The 18,410-nt window shown below is 41.8% G+C and overlaps 1 protein-coding gene across 1 annotated transcript; it reads left to right on the forward strand.

The window, feature by feature from the left end:
- Positions 1-12,174: 12,174 nt before the first annotated feature.
- Positions 12,175-16,599, forward strand: LOC125008799 (histidine-rich glycoprotein-like). The gene is made up of 7 exons (XM_047586108.1): positions 12,175-12,456; positions 13,798-13,911; positions 14,083-14,170; positions 14,525-14,691; positions 14,794-14,907; positions 15,127-15,210; positions 15,981-16,599. Exons 1-7 carry the CDS (start codon positions 12,238-12,240, stop codon positions 16,452-16,454), a joined length of 1,260 nt encoding a protein of 419 aa, XP_047442064.1. The 5' UTR covers positions 12,175-12,237; the 3' UTR covers positions 16,455-16,599.
- Positions 16,600-18,410: the final 1,811 nt, after the last annotated feature.

Genomic DNA, 18,410 nt, shown 5'->3' on the forward strand with positions numbered 1-18,410 from the left:
CTGTATTTGCATCTTGGACAACCAGAGACTCAGTATGAAGGATTTGAGCCAGAGTATCTCCTGAGTGCTGGAGACAAAGGAGAACTTCAAATCTAATCAAGTCAAACCATGTCTCTCACACACACAGCTCCCTCTTCTCCCTCCTGATGCCAATATTTTTCTTTCACAATTTAATCCGGTGCAACACGTCAGTGCCTCTGACTGATTTTAACCATTCAAATCATTATCTGGGTTTATGTAGATCCAAATATTCCGATTACAATCAGTTTGGAAAACGCTCCATATAAACACCTCAGTCGGAATAAACAGGCCCAAACTGTGTGTAGAATATTCCTTTTACCAAACCGATCGAATGTGAATGAAGTCAGGCTCCGTTCTGTCTAAACTTGCTCTGTCTGGATGTAAACGCTCAGTGACGTTCGAGTGACGTCTCCTCAACTGGAGAGCTTGATTTTAATAACAGCTCTGAAAGAACTAGACCTTCTCGCACGCTTAGACGGCAGAAAAAAAAACTGAAATATTGAGCTGTTTAATAAGGTCCATGAAAAATTCATTGAAGCCGAGATAAACTGAAGAGTGGAACAGATTCAGAACCGCTGGAAAACCTTTGAAGACCGGCTACTGTAAAACTAACACAATAGCAAAAGTTTATATGAGCCCATGAACTTTTGCGAATCAGGTCATTGCTTTAATAATGAAAGTGTTTAAACAATAGACGAGATTACGTGGTGTTTTCATCGATCTGGACGTCACATGTTTGTAAAACGGCCTTTAGTATTAAAGGTAGTGGTTCATGTAAACAGCTACTGTCCAGTCATTTTGTGTAATGCTATAAAATATCATCACGGGACTAAAAATCTGACACAATATCTGTGTTTCCATTATAGTTTTTTTGTAAAGTAATCGATAAAGTTAAATTGCTCTCTGTGCGTGTTTCCATTGAAAGATGTTTCGTGAATGAGCTGTAACTCTCGTAAAGTCTCGTCTCACGATATCCCGTAGTTCTCTTAAAATCTCGTCACGCGAGACTTCACTTTGAGGAAGATGGACTTCAGATGGACTGGTCACAAAAAAAGTGTCTCCACTTTTAGGACAAACTTTTATATCGATACGTCTGATAAACCACCTCATGATAGAGTAAAAATGTTTTAGCTTTAGATATTTGAGAAATTAGGGTGTTTTTATTGCAGTTATTTAGGTTTTGCACATTTCTAGAGGGAACCGAAACGCAGCACTTGTCTTCTATGAATATCTGCCCGTATTTATCGAGTAGATGTTAGTTTGTTTTAACTTCTGGTGACTTGTTGTGAAATGGTGAACAGATTGCTGTGTCTGATTGCTGCTCAAGCAAAAACCAAACATGCGATCAGAGACGTTATCAAGCTATTGATGATACGGTTTCTGCTTTGGTCCCAAACTGCAGACTTTCCATTAATCCTATACGTCCTGTAATCAGGGACCATGCACACACTGCGATGTCCCACAAATGGGCTAGAACACGTGACAGGTAATGGTAAAGGTTAAATAAACAGAAAACAAGAATATGGCCAGCGGGGCCGTGAGCGTACAATACAAAACAAACAAGACGACGCATGTTTACGTCTTGTTTACTGTTTCTGTCTCTTTGTCACTTTTTGTTTACTGTCAAATAACGCACACGTCCAATCCAAGCGGAGATCGAGAACCGAGTGTGATCCTTCACGCCCACGTCTCCACATGAGGACAAAGACATGGAGCTGGAGCAGATGTTTTAATGAGATCGTTACAGCTGGAAGAACTGAGGAATCTTTTTTGTTTTTTCCTGGTGTGACCGTTCAACCCCTGAATGAACTGCCTCCAGTCACAAAGCGCCGCTGAGGAATGACAGCGAATACAGTTTTCATTATGCGCCCTCAGCCGTGGGCGATTAGCATATCGAACCCAAACACTTTTCCGGCCTCGGCCAAATGACTCGTGACACGGACCTCGCGGTGCTGGTGTGTAAGGAAGAGAGAGGTCCACCGCCGCCACTGTTTGTAGGCTTTGCCAGGAAGTCAATAATGAGCTGTGATGGGGCTACGTGGGGAACAGCAGGTTCAGATATGTGGAGAGCTGCTGCTGGGTGGCCTCCTGCGCCGCTTTGATCCGACGTGGCAACAGCGCGATGACGGATAAGTCGCCGAGGGGTGTGTGTGTGTGTGTGTGTGTGTGTGTGTGTGTGTGTGTGTGTGTGTGTGTGTGTGCGTGCTGTTAACTGTGTCATGTTGGCGAGGCTGGTGTGGAATTGACTGCGTGCGCTTGCATTTTTGCGCGTTGCGGGTGATTAAGTGGCTCTCGAAGCGCTTTTTTTTCGCTCCCCTCACTTCGAAGTCAACTACAATGACAAACGATGGAACACAATCAAATACAAGTGCACCTAATGACCTAAATATAGATTTACCATCCGCTGTCACAAAGACATTTACGTCTATGTCACCTTTACAAACTACATTCACTTTTTGAAAAGGCACCTGGGAACAAAACAGTCACTGTCTCTAAGAGGCTCGTGTGTTTGTTTGGTTTGAGCTCCAGTGTCTTTTTATCAACGCAGAAAACAGGGGTGAGACATTTAAAAACCAGTCTTTCAAATGCAAGAAGGTTGTGTTTTCCCAGGATGCCACAGTGGTGAAATCTCAAGTTTTTTATTGCCTGCTTATTTATTGCTACAGTACGATAAACGGGAGAGATTCATAGCTTGCATGTGGAGTTGAATCTGTGTCCTCGTGTTTTCAGGCATCATAATGCGACCAACATGTTATAAGCGCAGGGCGCAGCTGTACGAGGACACGGTGTGCATGACAACAAAAAGGTCTCGTGTGACAGAAAGAAAAAAAAAACGTATTATAAACTTATTATGATGATGTCACGGCGCATATAGTTTATTATGCATCCAGCGTGTATTTAATATCGGCAGACGTCCTGTCAGCTCTCGTGTTTCTGTAATTTTGCGGTGCAAAATATCAACGGTAAATATCACAGAGGTGCCTCGGAGGGAAGTAAACAGTCGACGCTGTTTGCAGCATGACCTGGAGCGTGGTAATTATCCAGCCCCAGCACAGGTGGCGCGTATTTTCATCGCGCATTCGGGTCCCAACTGTTATCCGTGTGGACACTGAGGAGGCAGAAGCAGCACGGGCGTATCCATCACTTGTGCACGTCTCTGCAGGACGACCGGGGATTGCACATTTCTGCAAAATAGTGTGCACGAGCCATATTTTATGATGCAAAAATAACGGATTCGACTGCACCTTCTTTTTTCGACAGGGCTTCGGTTCATGGTATAAATAGATTCATGCTCCAGTTGAATATTGACAGTTTAGTTTAGAATCAGTTGTGCAATAATCGCCCTGACTCACGGAGCTATTGTCAGAGAATTAGCCGACTCACAGAGCCCTCAGAATTTGTGCGTTCGTGCAACATCTGTAGTTTCGGGTCTGCGTGCAGATCGAGTTTCCTTCGTGTGCACGCATGCAGTTGTGTGTGCGTCAGAGGGCGCCTCGGAGAGAATGTGTCGTCCGTCCGTTCACTGCCAACAAAATGATCACACAAAGTCCTCCATTAGCCAGTCATGAGGTGTGTAAATTGGGGCATTAAGCTGCAGCCAGCGATGTGTTTTGCCTCGCTTTGTTTGTCATGGAAAGTGCTATTTCGGGGCAGCTTTCCTCTAAACCGCCGTACGACACCACACTTAAGGACAAAGGTGGAGGATTTTAAACGACGGCGTCGGTTTCATTCGGACTGACCTTTGAGATGAGAGGAAACCTTCGACATAAAACCGCGTTTAACTACTTGGACATGAATCTATGTCACGTTTTGAAAGTCTACGATTCGCTGTTACACACAACTCGATGTCAGCGTGAATTTGTAAAAAGATCCGTTAACAGAAATGGTCTGTCTTCATGTGGCAAAATGTGTTTAGAATCATGTGCATGACTAATCCAAATATAAGCAGCTCAATGTAGTAGTGGAAAGTGGTACTGTGGTACTGTTTCAGCCCTACAAGGCTCATTAGAGTCATACTGGTGCTGTTGCTGTTGCAGTCCTTTAAAGGTAATCCAACACAGAACCACGACGTAGAACCCTGCTCTTTTTCTTTATGGGCTGAAACCTTCAGTGGTGAAAGTACACAAATCGTTTTCCTTGATTAAAAGTAGCGGGTGCCCCCAGCATGAAAGCATTCCCAAGACGCCGTGTATTTAGAGTGTACTCCTCTAAAAATAAACAGGAGTTAGTTATGAAGTCACATGCAGCAAATGGCCGGTGTCAGAGCTGAACTTTTGACATGTTAAAGGTGCGTCAGTCGGTGTGTGGCCACTAGAGGGCGGAGAAGCTCACACTGAAACCAAGCTGTATATTAGAGAGAGTCTGGCCAACCAGGGAACGGACTGTCTGAGCTGTCCCTCTATGCTGATTGGTTCTGAGCTGGTCACATGTTTCATGGGCGCCATGTTAGATACATATAACCAATATTTATTCTTTGTTAAGATTTTATATGAAAAATAAAGTCATACCATCATTGATGTGAACCCTGATCTCAAAAACACCACTTTACAAATGAATGAAGTTTGAAGTTAACCTAGCCATATGCTAGCTTTATGCTAGCTAGTTATTTACACTAAAGACTAAAGACAAAAATAGCAGCTAGCATCATATAAACTGTGAAATCCATGTGTTTATGTAATTTATGTCCATGTGGATAGACACATTTAATTAAAATGTAACTTTATCTCAGTTACTTCTAAGTTATTATGGCTAGCGTGCTAATGTTATAATGCTAATACTAACGATAATGCTAAATAACAGTAAGACTAGTTATATTTTCACTATTTCTGAGTATTTCTAATTTTTCTGAGTAATTTCAACCTTTTAACAGTGATGGATGAACACGGAGAAGATGAGGAGAAGGTAAACACAGCTCCATGACTGATGAGGTGATTAAAGGAAGTAGACGCTGGGATATTTAAGTGAGGGCCTTTTACACACTGACAGACGTTGGCAATGACATTTATAGGCCTGTTAATGGTGAAAATAAATGATTTATTTCCACATAGCACATTCGGCCCATAGGATTACACTGTAGAATCTGACCTCAGATGTAGCAAACATGGCGCCCATGGTTTGAATTGGCCAGACTCTGTTTGGCCTCATGTTTCATCCACTGCTTTTATAGTGTATGGTCTGTCATGAACGTTGAAGTCCTATATGTATATACAGTACATATAGATCCAGTCATGGATTTTGCTCACACATGAAAATATTAATTATGTTCTGTGCTATATCCCCCCGAGGGAGAGCCGACCCATCCGTTCAATTAACAATCGATCCCAGAAGGTCAGAACGGAGCAGTGACGGAAAATATAATAATACTGACACTGCGCAATTTCATAGCATTTCATAGCCACTTCGTGAGGAAGGCTCCCTCTCCATTTCGGTCACCGACGCTCGGGGATCAGATTGAACGGTAACCATGGCAACAGCAGATGCTTTACAGTACATGAGTTTCACCGATGAAATCAGCCGGAGAAGTTATACATAAGAAATCATGTGAAGGTTGAAAATATACTTTGAGGTATTTAAACTTTTTTGTCTTCCACCTTCTAGGAGAACATCTCGTCTTAAAACGTCACTGACGGGAAAAAATAAGTAAAACAAGTCTGGTTTGACCAGTTCTCCGTGTTACCTGTCATGTTTATAGAACCTACATTCAGAGTTTAGTCGCCTCCAGCTGCTTTCTGGCTGTTTCTGTTTGACTCCATGTTGATCAGGGCCAAACTTTCCTCGTTTTTACTGTGACCAGGTTATTAAGCGCTTTCTAACTATAAGTATGTTTTGGGTTTATTAGCGAATAGCTGCTGAATTAAACTGGGAGCAGCTCTCTGGTGGATGGGTGCACGATGGACGTGAATCTAAACACATGAAATGATTAAAACTTGGACATTTGTGTCTGTCAAACACGTCAAACGCTTCGTATTTTCACAAGTGAAACTGATCAACGAGTTCTCACATGGAATTTGTGCACATTTGAATGCAAAGAGAGGTTTTTGGATTGAATCAGACTGTCTATATCTGTCTATACTGATCAGCCACAACATTATGACCACTGACAGGAGAAGTGAATAACATCTTGTGACAATTTAATGTTCTGCTGGGAAACTTTTGGACCTGGGATTCATTCATGTGAATGTAACTTAGACATGTAGTGTCCAAATTCACTAGATCCCAAACTGATCAACTATCTCTGGGATGGCCTTCATGTAATAATATAATATTAAACCACAGACGAGCTAACGACTGGGCGACTTAATTAAACGATGAGGACATAGATAACGTTATAATTTTCCTCAGACATTATTAAAAATGAAAAAGTGGCGCTTATAAATGCATACGTTGAGGTCTCTGTGAAGTCAGTCGTCCTTTTGATATTTTTCATTAGTTACATGTTTGTTTGACATTATTTTATAGGAAATTCTATAGTAGAGGATCATTTAAAACAGGAAGTTACCTACTGATGCTGGAACATACAGACAACGTAAAGTCTTTTCCCTATTAGGTATGCATATTATTATTATTATTATTATTATTAATAATAATAATAATAATAATAATAATAATAATAAATACAGGTCAATAAAATCCAAATGCATTATGCATGTAGCAAATTAAGATAAGACAATATAGGATAAAGAGTAACTGAACAATAAAAATGAACATCTGTGCTATAACCCTGTTTGCATATATACTGTAGATGTAATATCTGCAGTGCGGCTGTGTAACAGTGGCTGGTGTGTGGTGCATCGTGTGAACAGCGTCTGAGGGCGGTTATTACATCCTCCCCGTGTAAACAGCGAGACCTGAGAGCCAGATGAGATAAACCGTTCCTCAGCCACAGAGGATCTTTATCTGCCTCTGAACTCATCTGTGGATGATGAGTATCACTGTTCATAAATCCACCGACCACCGGCTGATGTTAGTGACCTGCCCCCCCTCCCCTCTGTAGTGTCATGTGTTTTATACGTGCACATTGATTTAACGCTCATTTACTGATGTTATATCACATGTTCACTAAGGCCAAAGGTTTGGAAGCAGCTTTAAGTTTCTGTTCAACTGGGATGTGTTTACTGGATGATCACACTTTGCTTTTATTGATATGAACCATTTTCCTCAATTTACCTTTAGGTGTCGATTGATGCTACCAGAACATTGGTGAATAAATGTCAGCAAAAGGAAAGAAGGGCTTTAGGTTTAGGATCACAACTTAAATGCAAAAGTAAAAAAAACAAAAAACAAATCACAGTCAGAGTCTGCAGACAAATATATCTTGTGGAACGAATGCTAATTATAGTAAAAATGTCTTCTAATAAGTTACTCTTTATATAATAACCGTGTTTATTTCGATACCAATGAAACTATGATCTTTTATGTACAAATTTGATCTTGCTTCCAAACTTTTGGCCTGTAGTGTACATAAGTTTGATCTAATGGCCTTCGCTGAACATTATCCTGATTTATTTATTGTGAAGTTGTTTAGTTTCTTGTGCTTTGAGGCTAACGAACACGTAAACAACTCACACAGGACATGATGAAGTTGCTGGTCTGACATTGTGTTATACTGCAGCACCCCCTTGTGTCTGATATAACAGCATGTACGCACAAAGGTAGAAGTGGTGCAGTCACAACAAATCTGCACTTGACCAGGCCTTTATGTTTTATTATTTTTTTTATTTTACCTGTATTTTACCAGGTTAGTCCAGTAGCAGCATAAAAAGTTTGACACATTTTCAGGTCTCAAAAAGAGGACGTCATCCTCAGATAAAGGACTTGTTCAAACATACTGGAACCCTTGCAAAAGCTCCCCAGCAGAGAAAACAGACTCAACAACAGATTCTCCCGTGATGTTGGATGAACTTTACTCCGCCCACACTCAGGTACTCCAAATATGGGCATGGGGGTCGTGTTGGGGCAGATCTAAAGTGGCCTGGACATTGAGACCCACTCACCCAACTCTCTGCTGCCATGTTAGCTCAGGCTAACACCTGTCACTCAAACTGGGAACAACCTTAATTATGAAGAATTGTAAACCTTGATAAAAAAGAAACAAATGAGTTGGAAAAGTAAAGTTGTCATGAATAGTGAAATAAACTATGAAACCAAAACCATTTTTTGTACCAGGTTTTTTTCTTCTTCTTCTTTTTTTATTAACATGGGGTTCTATGGAGATTCGCTCTCTTTTGGAGCCTCTAGTGGTCACTCGATGAACTGCAGTTTTTTGCACTTTCGCCTGGGCTTCATTGCTCAGACCTGGAGGTTGCAATCTGCATACATTTTTTTTTTTTTAACTACTTCGTGTTTAGATGATGCTTAGTTTTTATACATTTTAGGTCACACTAATCCCAACTACTTAAAAATTAAAGTAGTTGGGATGCAAAACAAAATCTCACGTCTCAGGAGGTTACAATATGTTTCCATTTAGCTGCAACAAGACTTGTCCAATAAATGCTGTAGTTTAAAATGTTTAAGTAAAACACCATTACTTTTTTGGTTTTACTTACTTTGCTTTATTTGTTAAGACCTTAAACAAACCCAGAACCCTCATACAGTCAGGACAGAGTACAGGGGCCTCTTTTCAAGTCACCCTTGCTCCATAAAGAGTTCACAAATTGTTTTAGGTCAGTCTTTGTGTTTCCAGTGTTAGGGGTCAAAAAAAAAAAAAAAACTAAGGCTGGGTCCAGCTTTTCTTTATTAGGTGTTTTTCCTTTCCGTCAGTTTACATTGCAACACGTTTGACCAGCGTAAACAGCGGCTAACATGTTTTCTTCCACCGACGATGAGATGTGGGGGAGGCTCCTCTACCCTCTTTGTAAAGTAAACACGTGGAGATATCAGTGTTGAATGGCCAGATAATGCACTATACATGTCAATATTCGCCTCTACTCTGAACCCGTGCTGGAAGGTTTTTTAAACTTTGACTGCTTTGCCGAACGCAAACGTCACGTTTTGACACGATCAGCCGGAAGAAGCGGCGGCTAATTTAGAGCCAGATGTTTCATTAATTTTAATTTTCAGAGAGAGAACATTTGGCATTTTCCTGCACACGCCCGAGATGTAATACTTCAGATAATTTAGTTGGCGGCGCTCGTCAGTAAAGGCAGCCGATGACGGGGGGAAACGTGTAACATCACATCTAATCAGGGCTGCAGGAGGATCCGTGGGCATGTGAGTTCTGCGCTTAATTCAGATTGATGTGCATTCAGGGGCATGACCCAGCAGTTCCGTTTGTTTCGTAAGTGTACCTGTTAGACATTGCAACACAACCGCTCAACAAAAATGATTGATTTTCAGCCTGGATTTCCATGGATTGTTTATTTTGTTTCTGCAAAGGTCAAACGTTACACTGCAGCGCCCGCACCCACATAAGAAAAAAAAGGAAAAGAAGAAGAAAAATAAAGCCACGGCTCATTCCCCTGAAAGCAGAAAAAAAAAAAAAATCTTTGGAAGCGTTTCTGGGTCAAAGTTCAGGAATGTGCTGAAGCGTAATATTCTTCAGCTCGTGATTATCCCTCCGCCCTCGTTTCGTCCCTGCAGGATCCAGTCGAAAGATAAAGGATGTTATGGAATGGAAAGCGCGACTTAGTGATTCGCTTGGAGAGGAACGGTTAAAAGTCAGTGATTCGTGCCAACTTCCAACTATCAGTGACACGGGATGATAGATGAGAAAAGATGCAAGCGTTCCCCCGTTTTTTGCCACCTCTCTCACTCTGACAGCTACGATCAACGCAGAAATAACATCACATACAGCTTAAAGGTGGTTTAATGGTGCTCTGGCCTGAAGAGACGACGTCAGTTCACCTGGTTTGATTTAAGGAAATCACATTCCTCTTCTACTGGAGCTCACAGATATTTTAGTTAATTGATTAAGTGGCGTCTAAATGTTCTCATGTTCTCAGATTCTTAGAACATATGATATTCTCTCCATTGGCCAATAAGGCATAACATTATGACCGTGTTCCTAATATTCAGTAGGAACACTCATCAGAGAATTTACATGGGTCCTGTGGGTTGAGGGGAGGGGCCTCTTCGGTGGATCATCCCACAGATACTTAATATGGAGGCCAGGTCAACACCTTCTCCTGTTTGTTTGTTGTTTTTGTTTTTTTTAGTTCATAAAGTGTTTGTGTGTGAGTCTGTCAGGCTGCATCCTGCTGCCATCAAACAGTGTCATTGCTATGGGGCGGGGGGGGTCTGGTCTGGTCCAGGTGGGTGCTACATGTCTAAGTAACATCCACATGAATAAATACCAGGTCCTAGAGTTTCCCAGCAGAACACTGGATTGTCACAAGACGGTTTAAATGTTATTTACTTCTCCTGCCGGTGGTCATAATGTTATGGCTGATGTGTGAATTCAGACCACCTTTGTGCTATGAAATGAGCTTTTATTTTCCCTCATTGAGGTTGTAATGAGTGGCAGAAGAAACTGCATAGTGAAAGCAAAGCTTACATGAATCCAATACAAACACAGAGTTAATCTGATCTGTTACATGATGGAATCAACATGGACTAAATAATTATGTGTTTAAGCCAAAAAAAAAAAAAATAAGTAAAAAGCTAAAACTTTGGAATGAGACGTAACGTTGTAATGCACGACCAAAGACACTGACCCTGGACAGCTGCTATTAATTCATCCAAAACTGTCTGTTTGTTTGGGTGATGCATGTTCTCTCCTGTGCATTGTCTTTAATTGCAAAAGTGCATGAAGTTATAATCTCAGAGGGAATTTAAACTTTAAACGTGGCTGTTTATTGCACAAACAAAAGCACGTTTGTGGGGTAATTTTGTGGAATACACAGGCACAGTGAAAATGTTAAGAAGGTATAGGAATAAAGACGAGGTATCTAAAGCACATTAAATATTATTGTTGTTGTTATTATTATTATTATTTAGCAGAGGTGGAAGAAAACACTGAATAATGACACATCAATAGTGACGCATTTTAAAACATTACCAGTAATTAAAGTTACTTGTGTATTTGTTTTTCTTTTGTTTCTTTTTCAATTTGATGCATTTCTTTTCTTTTGAATGTTTGAAATAAATAAAACTAAAATATTTCAGACCATTAGAACATAAGTGCTGATTCAGACACTATTTCAACATTATCACATTCGACAACATCAGGTCACGTCTTCTTCACGGTACCAAATAAAAGAGTTAATACTCAGCGTTGATACAGAGTTGAGACCACGTTTTAACTGAGAATGTTTCTTTAATCATTGCTGATTGGTTGATTGATTCTAAACCTCACACAAACCCCACACATGGACACAATTTAAAGCATGTGTGGAAGTTACCAAATATGGGTCCTTGCCCCATAAAGGTTTAAAGAGTCTGTGACTGCGGAAAAAAATCATGGGAATAGGGATCTCCTGAAAGTTTGAAGCCTTATATCTGGGGTTAAGACCTGACACGGTGGAAGGGTTTGAGAAAGAACATGTGTACAGTAAGAAAGTATCACTACGAAGTGTTTTTTTATTGTTTTTGTCTTTCAGTGTGCAGCTTTAGGGATTTAACCAGTTGTACAATCGTGCACAAGGTGTTCTTCATTTCTTTCTTCATTTCTTGCCAATTTTGGTTTTACTTGGTCTTGATTGTCATTTGGGGGTGGCAACATGTATATTCTGTTTTTCTGAATGAAGAAAAGTTTATTAATAATTAAATGTACCCAGTTGTCAGGAGTTTGACTTAACTAGAGCTTTACTGCTCCGCTGTGATACAATCCTGAAGACCCTCGAGTGATCAGCACATTTAAATGGACTTTTGTCAGATCGCTGTCTAATCTTCAGATTGTGACCACTGTGTTACTGCATCTTGTGAATGCAGAGAGATTTAGCCGCATTGTCCTGAACTGCTGCCCGTCCTCATTGATTCCAAAGAGGGGACCACAGGGCTGATTATCTCCCAACTGATAAAGCTTCATTGTGCAAGTCTGTACAGTAGCTGATTGGCTGGAGAGCAGATTACATGCATGATTCCTTGGTAGAAAGAGCGGGAGAGGGGGCAATGGTTATATTTACCTGAGATGACAGGGTGATGCCGGGTGGGGGTGGGGTGGGGTGGGGTGAGGGGGGGGGGCAAACAGCAGCAGGATATAAAAGGTCATCCCATCGTCCTCTGGGCATCTCTCCGACCGACCTGTGTGTTTGAGAGAGTCATCCCGGGCCTCTAACCATGAAGACCTACGTGCTGTTAGGATCACTGCTGCTGGTGTTGGGGAGCGCGCACGTCCTCGGTGCGCCGGTGGCCGAGGCCGGCGTGGAGCCGGGCTCGTGTGAGGACGCGTCGGCCAAGGCCGCCGCAGAACTGGCCCTCGACAAGATCAACCACGACCGGGCGGAGGGCTACGTCTTCGGCCTGCACCGCCTCTCCAACGTCCACATGAAGCAACATGTAAGTGACGGGGAGACGGTGTCGTCTCCTTTAAGGCTGATTCATTAAATTAAGACCAGTTAACTTGGATTTTCAGTTCAGGGTACGATCCAGAAATTTAAGGTTTTAAATCCATAAACTAATAAAAAATGGGTTTTAGTTTTTCATGGAAGAAGAAAATTATTTAGTTTTTGATATACACTCATTAGGTAAAACTATTGAACTGAGTTGTGTTGCACTGACACACGTTTCTATTATTCTGACCACCTTTCTTGATGTTGTTTCAACACAAACTGGACATTACATCATTACATTACATCATAGAGATAAGATTTAGTGCAGCGCTGTAACATCAGAATGCATTCGTTCCCAACAGTGGCTCTAATCATTTGTCCAGTGAGTGTGTTAGTCGATTAAATACATAAAGAGCATGACGTGCGTTAGGAGATGCAGGTCTGATCTTCCTTGTTTGATGATTGCAGGCGGAGCTAATCAGAGCCCCCCCCCACCCCACCCCCCCACTCGAAGGCTCATCTGAGCCACGATTAAGCAACCTGAATAGCACCATGGATGTCCCTTCTTTATCTGGTGAACAACAACAAATTCCATTAAATTCCAGTAACGCAAGTGTTTGAGGAAAGAGAATCAACCTTGATTCCACCAACAAACAGAACAGAGCACTGAGGGTCAAAATATGGATACGATTCGCTTGAGAAATAAAATAATATCCAGACGAAATCCTAGCGGCACGCTGCCATGTTAGCAGAAGAGAAGCTAACAGCAGCTGTGTAAAGGTTGTTCATGTTTATGTCAGTTGAGCCCTACTGTTGCACACATTTGAGACAAAAAAAAACATTTAATATTATTTGAATAACTTAATATTGAATGCAAAATGATAATAATGTTTATTTATAAGCATTAGGAGTTATTTAATATAGTAGGTAGGGGGTCTCTGATGGATCACAACCGTGCTTCATGCATTTCAGTTACATCAGTATTTTTACGAGGCGGGTTGGTGTCCCTCTTGGCAGCTTATAGGAACCTCCTAACTCTTCCATGCATGTGATTACCTCTGGTCTGCAATAAAAGGCTAGAATGTTAGAACTATGGAAGTTTCTAATGAGGTGTCAGCGGAAGATGGATCTGTTTTAATTGTGTGAGAGTTTTCGGAGATAACAAGGACAATTACAAAGGCGACGTGTTAATATCCGAGGACTTTTTTGGTGCCTTAATTATCATCGCTCGCATCAATTCTTTGCACCCGTTTACCTCAACTCTGGAAGATATATTTTCTTCAACCTGCTGTAAATTAATATGTGTAGCTGTATAATGTGTGTGATAATGTGTGTGTGTGTGTCGCAGGGAGAGATCGGCACGGTTTTCTACCTGACCCTGGACGTTGTCGAGACAAACTGCAGCGTCCTCAGCAGGAAGGTGTGGAAGGACTGTGAGATCCGCAGCGAAGCTGAAACACCGGTTAGAACGTGCACACTCTATTACTGTATCACACTTTTACAGTTCTCTGACTTCTTTTTCATCCCTAAACTGTCTTAAATTCTCGTTTGCACGCGTGTCACGTCGTCGTCGTAGTGCGTGTGCACCACACTAAAACACTGTTTGAACTTGCTGTTGTGTTTGCGTTTGCAGGTTTACGGACAATGCAAAGCCGCCATCTACATCAGCAAGCCGCACAGAGTTGTGCGCCTCTACAAATACAGCTGCACCGTCAGACCAGGTATAGAAGATAAAAACCAATAGATTTTTAAGGTGAAGTTGTTGCACGTTGCTTCAGCTCAGGACAGTTGGAAAAATCACTAAAATACACAGATCGGCCACAACATTATGACCACTGACAGGAGAAGTAAATAACATTTAAATCATCGTGACAAAACCTTTGGACCTGGCCCCCTCAGTAGCCCAATGTCCATTCTCTGATGAGTCCCAACTGCTCTGGAGGCACAAAGGAGACAATATACACGATATTAGGAGGGTGGTCATAATGTTAAGGCTGAATTTGATGATTTTTGTCGAATAAACTTGAGACGCGGCCACATTCAAAGCTTCTCCGTCTTCCTTCCTTCTGCTCAAGTGCCTGGAGCCAGAGTGGGAGCAATGTGTCCCGACTGTCCCACTCACCTTGACAAGGACAGCGCTAATGTCCAGAGGGCCCTGACTCTGTCCATGGAGAAGTTCAACAAAGAGAGCGGGCTGGCCAATCGCTTCGCCGTGCTCAACGTCACCCGTGCAACTGCCGGAGTGCGTTTTCCACACGTCAAAATATTATGGATCGTGTAGATCTCGAAATTCTACATAATGTAAGAGTTAACGCCATGTGTGTGTGTGTGTGTGTGTCTCCAGATGGCCATGGGTATGTATTACAACGTGGAGTACACCATCCAGGAGACGACCTGCCGCCGTGACGCGGCAGGAGCGGCTGCCGATAAGTGTCCCTTCATGGAATGCGAGTTCGCTGTGAGTCACGACAAACTGTTTATTCCCACTATGAGTCCACTGTGTCTCAGAGCAGTCGACAGTTCAGTTTAAGTTTCCACGATGAACTGGGGGGGATTGTTAGAATTTGGAATTATCTCAGTGTTTGTCATTTAAACTAAAACCACAGGTGTAGCCATTCCTCCTCCTCACTCTCTTTTCCCTTATTTATTTATTTGTTTATTTTTGTTCATTCCTCAGCACAAGGGCTTCTGTAAGGGATCCCTCTTCAATACTCCCAGCGGGGAAGAGACCAGTGTAGAGTGTGAGATCTACGAGCCTGAGGTAAGATTCGCATGAGAATAAAATTATAGCAGTTAAATTCTACATTTAGAAAAAAACAACTCGTTGATGTGGGATAGTGTCAACTGAGTTCATCTACCGGTGGAATGAGAGTAACACATCTCTAAACTAACACCTCCAGCCAATCAGAGGTCGGGTGGGTCTTGAGAAACTTGGCTGAGAACATTGACTGTTTATACTATGGACAAACCCATCGTGACATCACTCAAAGTGGGCGGAGCCCGCGGCAGCCATGTTGGATGAGCTTTACTCCGCCTCCACATGCGGGTATTCCAAATATGGACGTCGGGCGCCGCGTCGGATGTCGAGACCCCGCCCACCCAACAACTCTCTGTTGTTAGTTCAGGCTAACACCTGTGACTCAATTATGCAGAATTATAAGAATTATAGTTGTCATGAATGGTGAAATAAACTATTGAGACCAAAACCATTTTTTGAACGTGTCCTAACTACAAACAAAGGACTTAAAAATAATTTAAAAAAATAAAATAATGACTAATATTAAATGTTTGAGCTTATGCAATTTGAGTTTATGATATGATCTACAGTTGTTTTTGCTTTTCTTAGATACAAGTAGGGGGGGGCTCCAAGGAAAAATAGTTGGGAACCACTGGTCTAAATAATATAATACCCATGTATCTTAATCATTCATCTCTTAAATTCTATATAATCTTTTTTAGTTTAGTTTAATCTATTTATTGACCATTGATTCCACTGTAAAGTTGTCTGAATCTGAATCTTTAACACTCCAGGCCGCTGAGAGAGAGAAGAAGCTCCACCTGCTGGGCGGCGAGACCGACCACAGCCACAGCGACCACCACCACCACACGCACGACCACGGCCCCGGCCCAGGCAGCGCCCACGACCACGGGCACGAGCTCGCCCTGGACCACGAGCACCACCACGGCCACCTGCACGACCACGAGCACCACCATCACCACGGCCACACCCACAAGGGCGCGGTCCACAACCACCCCGTGGGGAAGGTGATCGTCCTGCCCCCCGTCGGCCAGCCCATGATCCTGCCTTCCTTCCCCGACGAGCCCGTCGGCCCCGTCGGAGTCACCCTGCCCCTCAAACCCGACCCCCAGATCCCCGGAGAGACGGAACCAGTAATCGAGTCCTTCCCCACCGGCCTCTCAGCCCAGTGCCCCCCTGTGTTACCGGGACCACGATTGGTGGAGCAGATGTTTCACGAGGACCCCGAGTTCAAGCCAGCTGCATGAGGTGACAACAAAACTGGGAACTGATCTAAAAGACTGAAGTGTGGTGACCCTCGTAGTCGATGTAACACAACTCAACCAGGTCACGTATCATTCCTGTGTCTCTGCAACAATCTAATGGCCTGAATAAAAACTTTTATCAACCTCCGCCTTTTTGCCTTTTCTCTGTTTGTGGTAACGCAATAATAAATAATAAAATAAAGTGCTAACTGATCCATTAGCATGGACAGACCATATTTAACTAAACAGATATCTGTACGGAGTGACCGTAAAAATTAAAGCCAGTTTTCTATATATAAACAATAAGGCAAATACTGTTAGTTTTCAGAGGGTTTGTGTGGATCAAGACCAATTAAGTGTCTCCAAACCCAAACTCCCTCTGAGTTTTCTGGCACGACCGTCAAATTATAACTCCATGAAAATCATGTTTGAAAAGCCTTTGCTTCTACGACAAGCTGTGTACGGAGTTTTATGGACGGAGCATGGATTTTTATTAGTGTATTATTTACCTGGGGGTAAATACATTTAAAACAATTTATAGTAACATTTTACAACTTGGTTACTTTTAAACAGTCTCAAGCGTCTGGCATTTGAGCATCAAGTAATGTCTGCACGGTTGCATAGATGAGAAGGGCGATGGAGCTCAAGAACCAAACAAAAAACAAAAAATCCTGCACATTTCAAATCCCCAAGAAAGGTTATTTCTTAATAATCACAGAGAATCAGTCTGTGTCACAGACAGAGTGGTGACGTTTCACTGGATGTGCATATTTCAGCATATATGTAAAATTAGATGAAGTATGGATTTTGTGTCTTTTTCACACCAGAACAGCAGCTCTTGAAGAGGATGAACTACATGCGTCGAGCCTGTTGACATTATCTCTGTGGACATTTATTGATGAAGTCTGCTTTGCACAGCAAACAGCTCTTATCTGTGCACTGTGAGCCGGAGCCTTTGCAAAAAGTAAATGAATAAATAAAAAAATTCCCAGTAATTGCACATTTAGACATTTCCAGTCAAGGGTTCTATCAAGGCCAGTAAAATCAAATCAAATCAAATCAAATCAAATCAAATCAAATAAAATAAATGTTCAGATCATGTATAACCTGTATACTGATATATGTATGGTATGATGGCATTTTTTAAATTTTTTTCTTCACGCAGTGTAGAGCACAGGTGTCAACACTTTCATGATGTTCTTCTTTGCACTAGAACATCTGGAGTTGTCATTGTTTATAGGTTAATACACTATTGTGTTCCTGATCCAGGTAAATGTGGCCCCTGAACCTAAATGAGTTTGACCCACCTGATCTAGAGCATAAGTCTTCAGCAGGGGGTCCACAGAGGTACTGCACAATCTTTGGTTGATTAAACATATATACACATACATTAACATGAATCCAACATATTTTATAATCAGAGGCAGAAGACGAATCTTTCACATCACACATTCAACCTGCTCCCATCAGCCAACTACTGCATAAAAAATGAACCTGTGTATTATTTGAATGGCTAAATAGTGAATTTAAAATTATAATAATAATGTATATTTATGGATAGCACTAGGACTAATTTTATATAGAACATATATAACAGGTAGGAGGTCCTTGGTCTGCAAAAACAAGTGGCCAGGGATTATGGTTGCAACACAGCTGATGGGAAGGCATTTTTATTTATTTATTTTTATTACAAAGAAACCTACCGAAAATGATCATTTAGCTATAATCATGGAAAATGCAAGATAATTAAGCTGCAGCCGCTGCAGGAGCCTTTTACAAACTCATCCACATCTTTGTGGTCTTTGTTTTCTCCGCGGCTCATAGTTCATTTGTAACTAATATGAGGCCAAGCTGCAACAAATCTCTAGAGGTTTTGTTGCATTAAAGTGAACAGAGCACCAAGAAAATACCTCAAGATATCTCAGACCGTGTTTGAGCTTTTCTCTGACTGAGTGAATT

Source organism: Mugil cephalus, chromosome 6, assembly GCF_022458985.1.
Source record: "Mugil cephalus isolate CIBA_MC_2020 chromosome 6, CIBA_Mcephalus_1.1, whole genome shotgun sequence".
NCBI classification, from domain to species: Eukaryota; Metazoa; Chordata; class Actinopteri; order Mugiliformes; family Mugilidae; genus Mugil; species Mugil cephalus.

What these genes read in the sequence shown, in the direction of transcription:
- LOC125008799 (XM_047586108.1), top strand. Translation starts at nt 12,238, where the DNA reads ATGAAGACCTACGTGCTGTTAGGATCACTGCTGCTGGTGTTGGGGAGC. An exon ending in ACGTCCACATGAAGCAACAT is followed by an intron (nt 12,457 to 13,797) that starts GTAAGTGACGGG and finishes TGTGTGTCGCAG; the next exon opens with GGAGAGATCGGCACGGTTTT. An exon ending in TCACCCGTGCAACTGCCGGA is followed by an intron (nt 14,692 to 14,793) that starts GTGCGTTTTCCA and finishes GTGTGTCTCCAG; the next exon opens with ATGGCCATGGGTATGTATTA.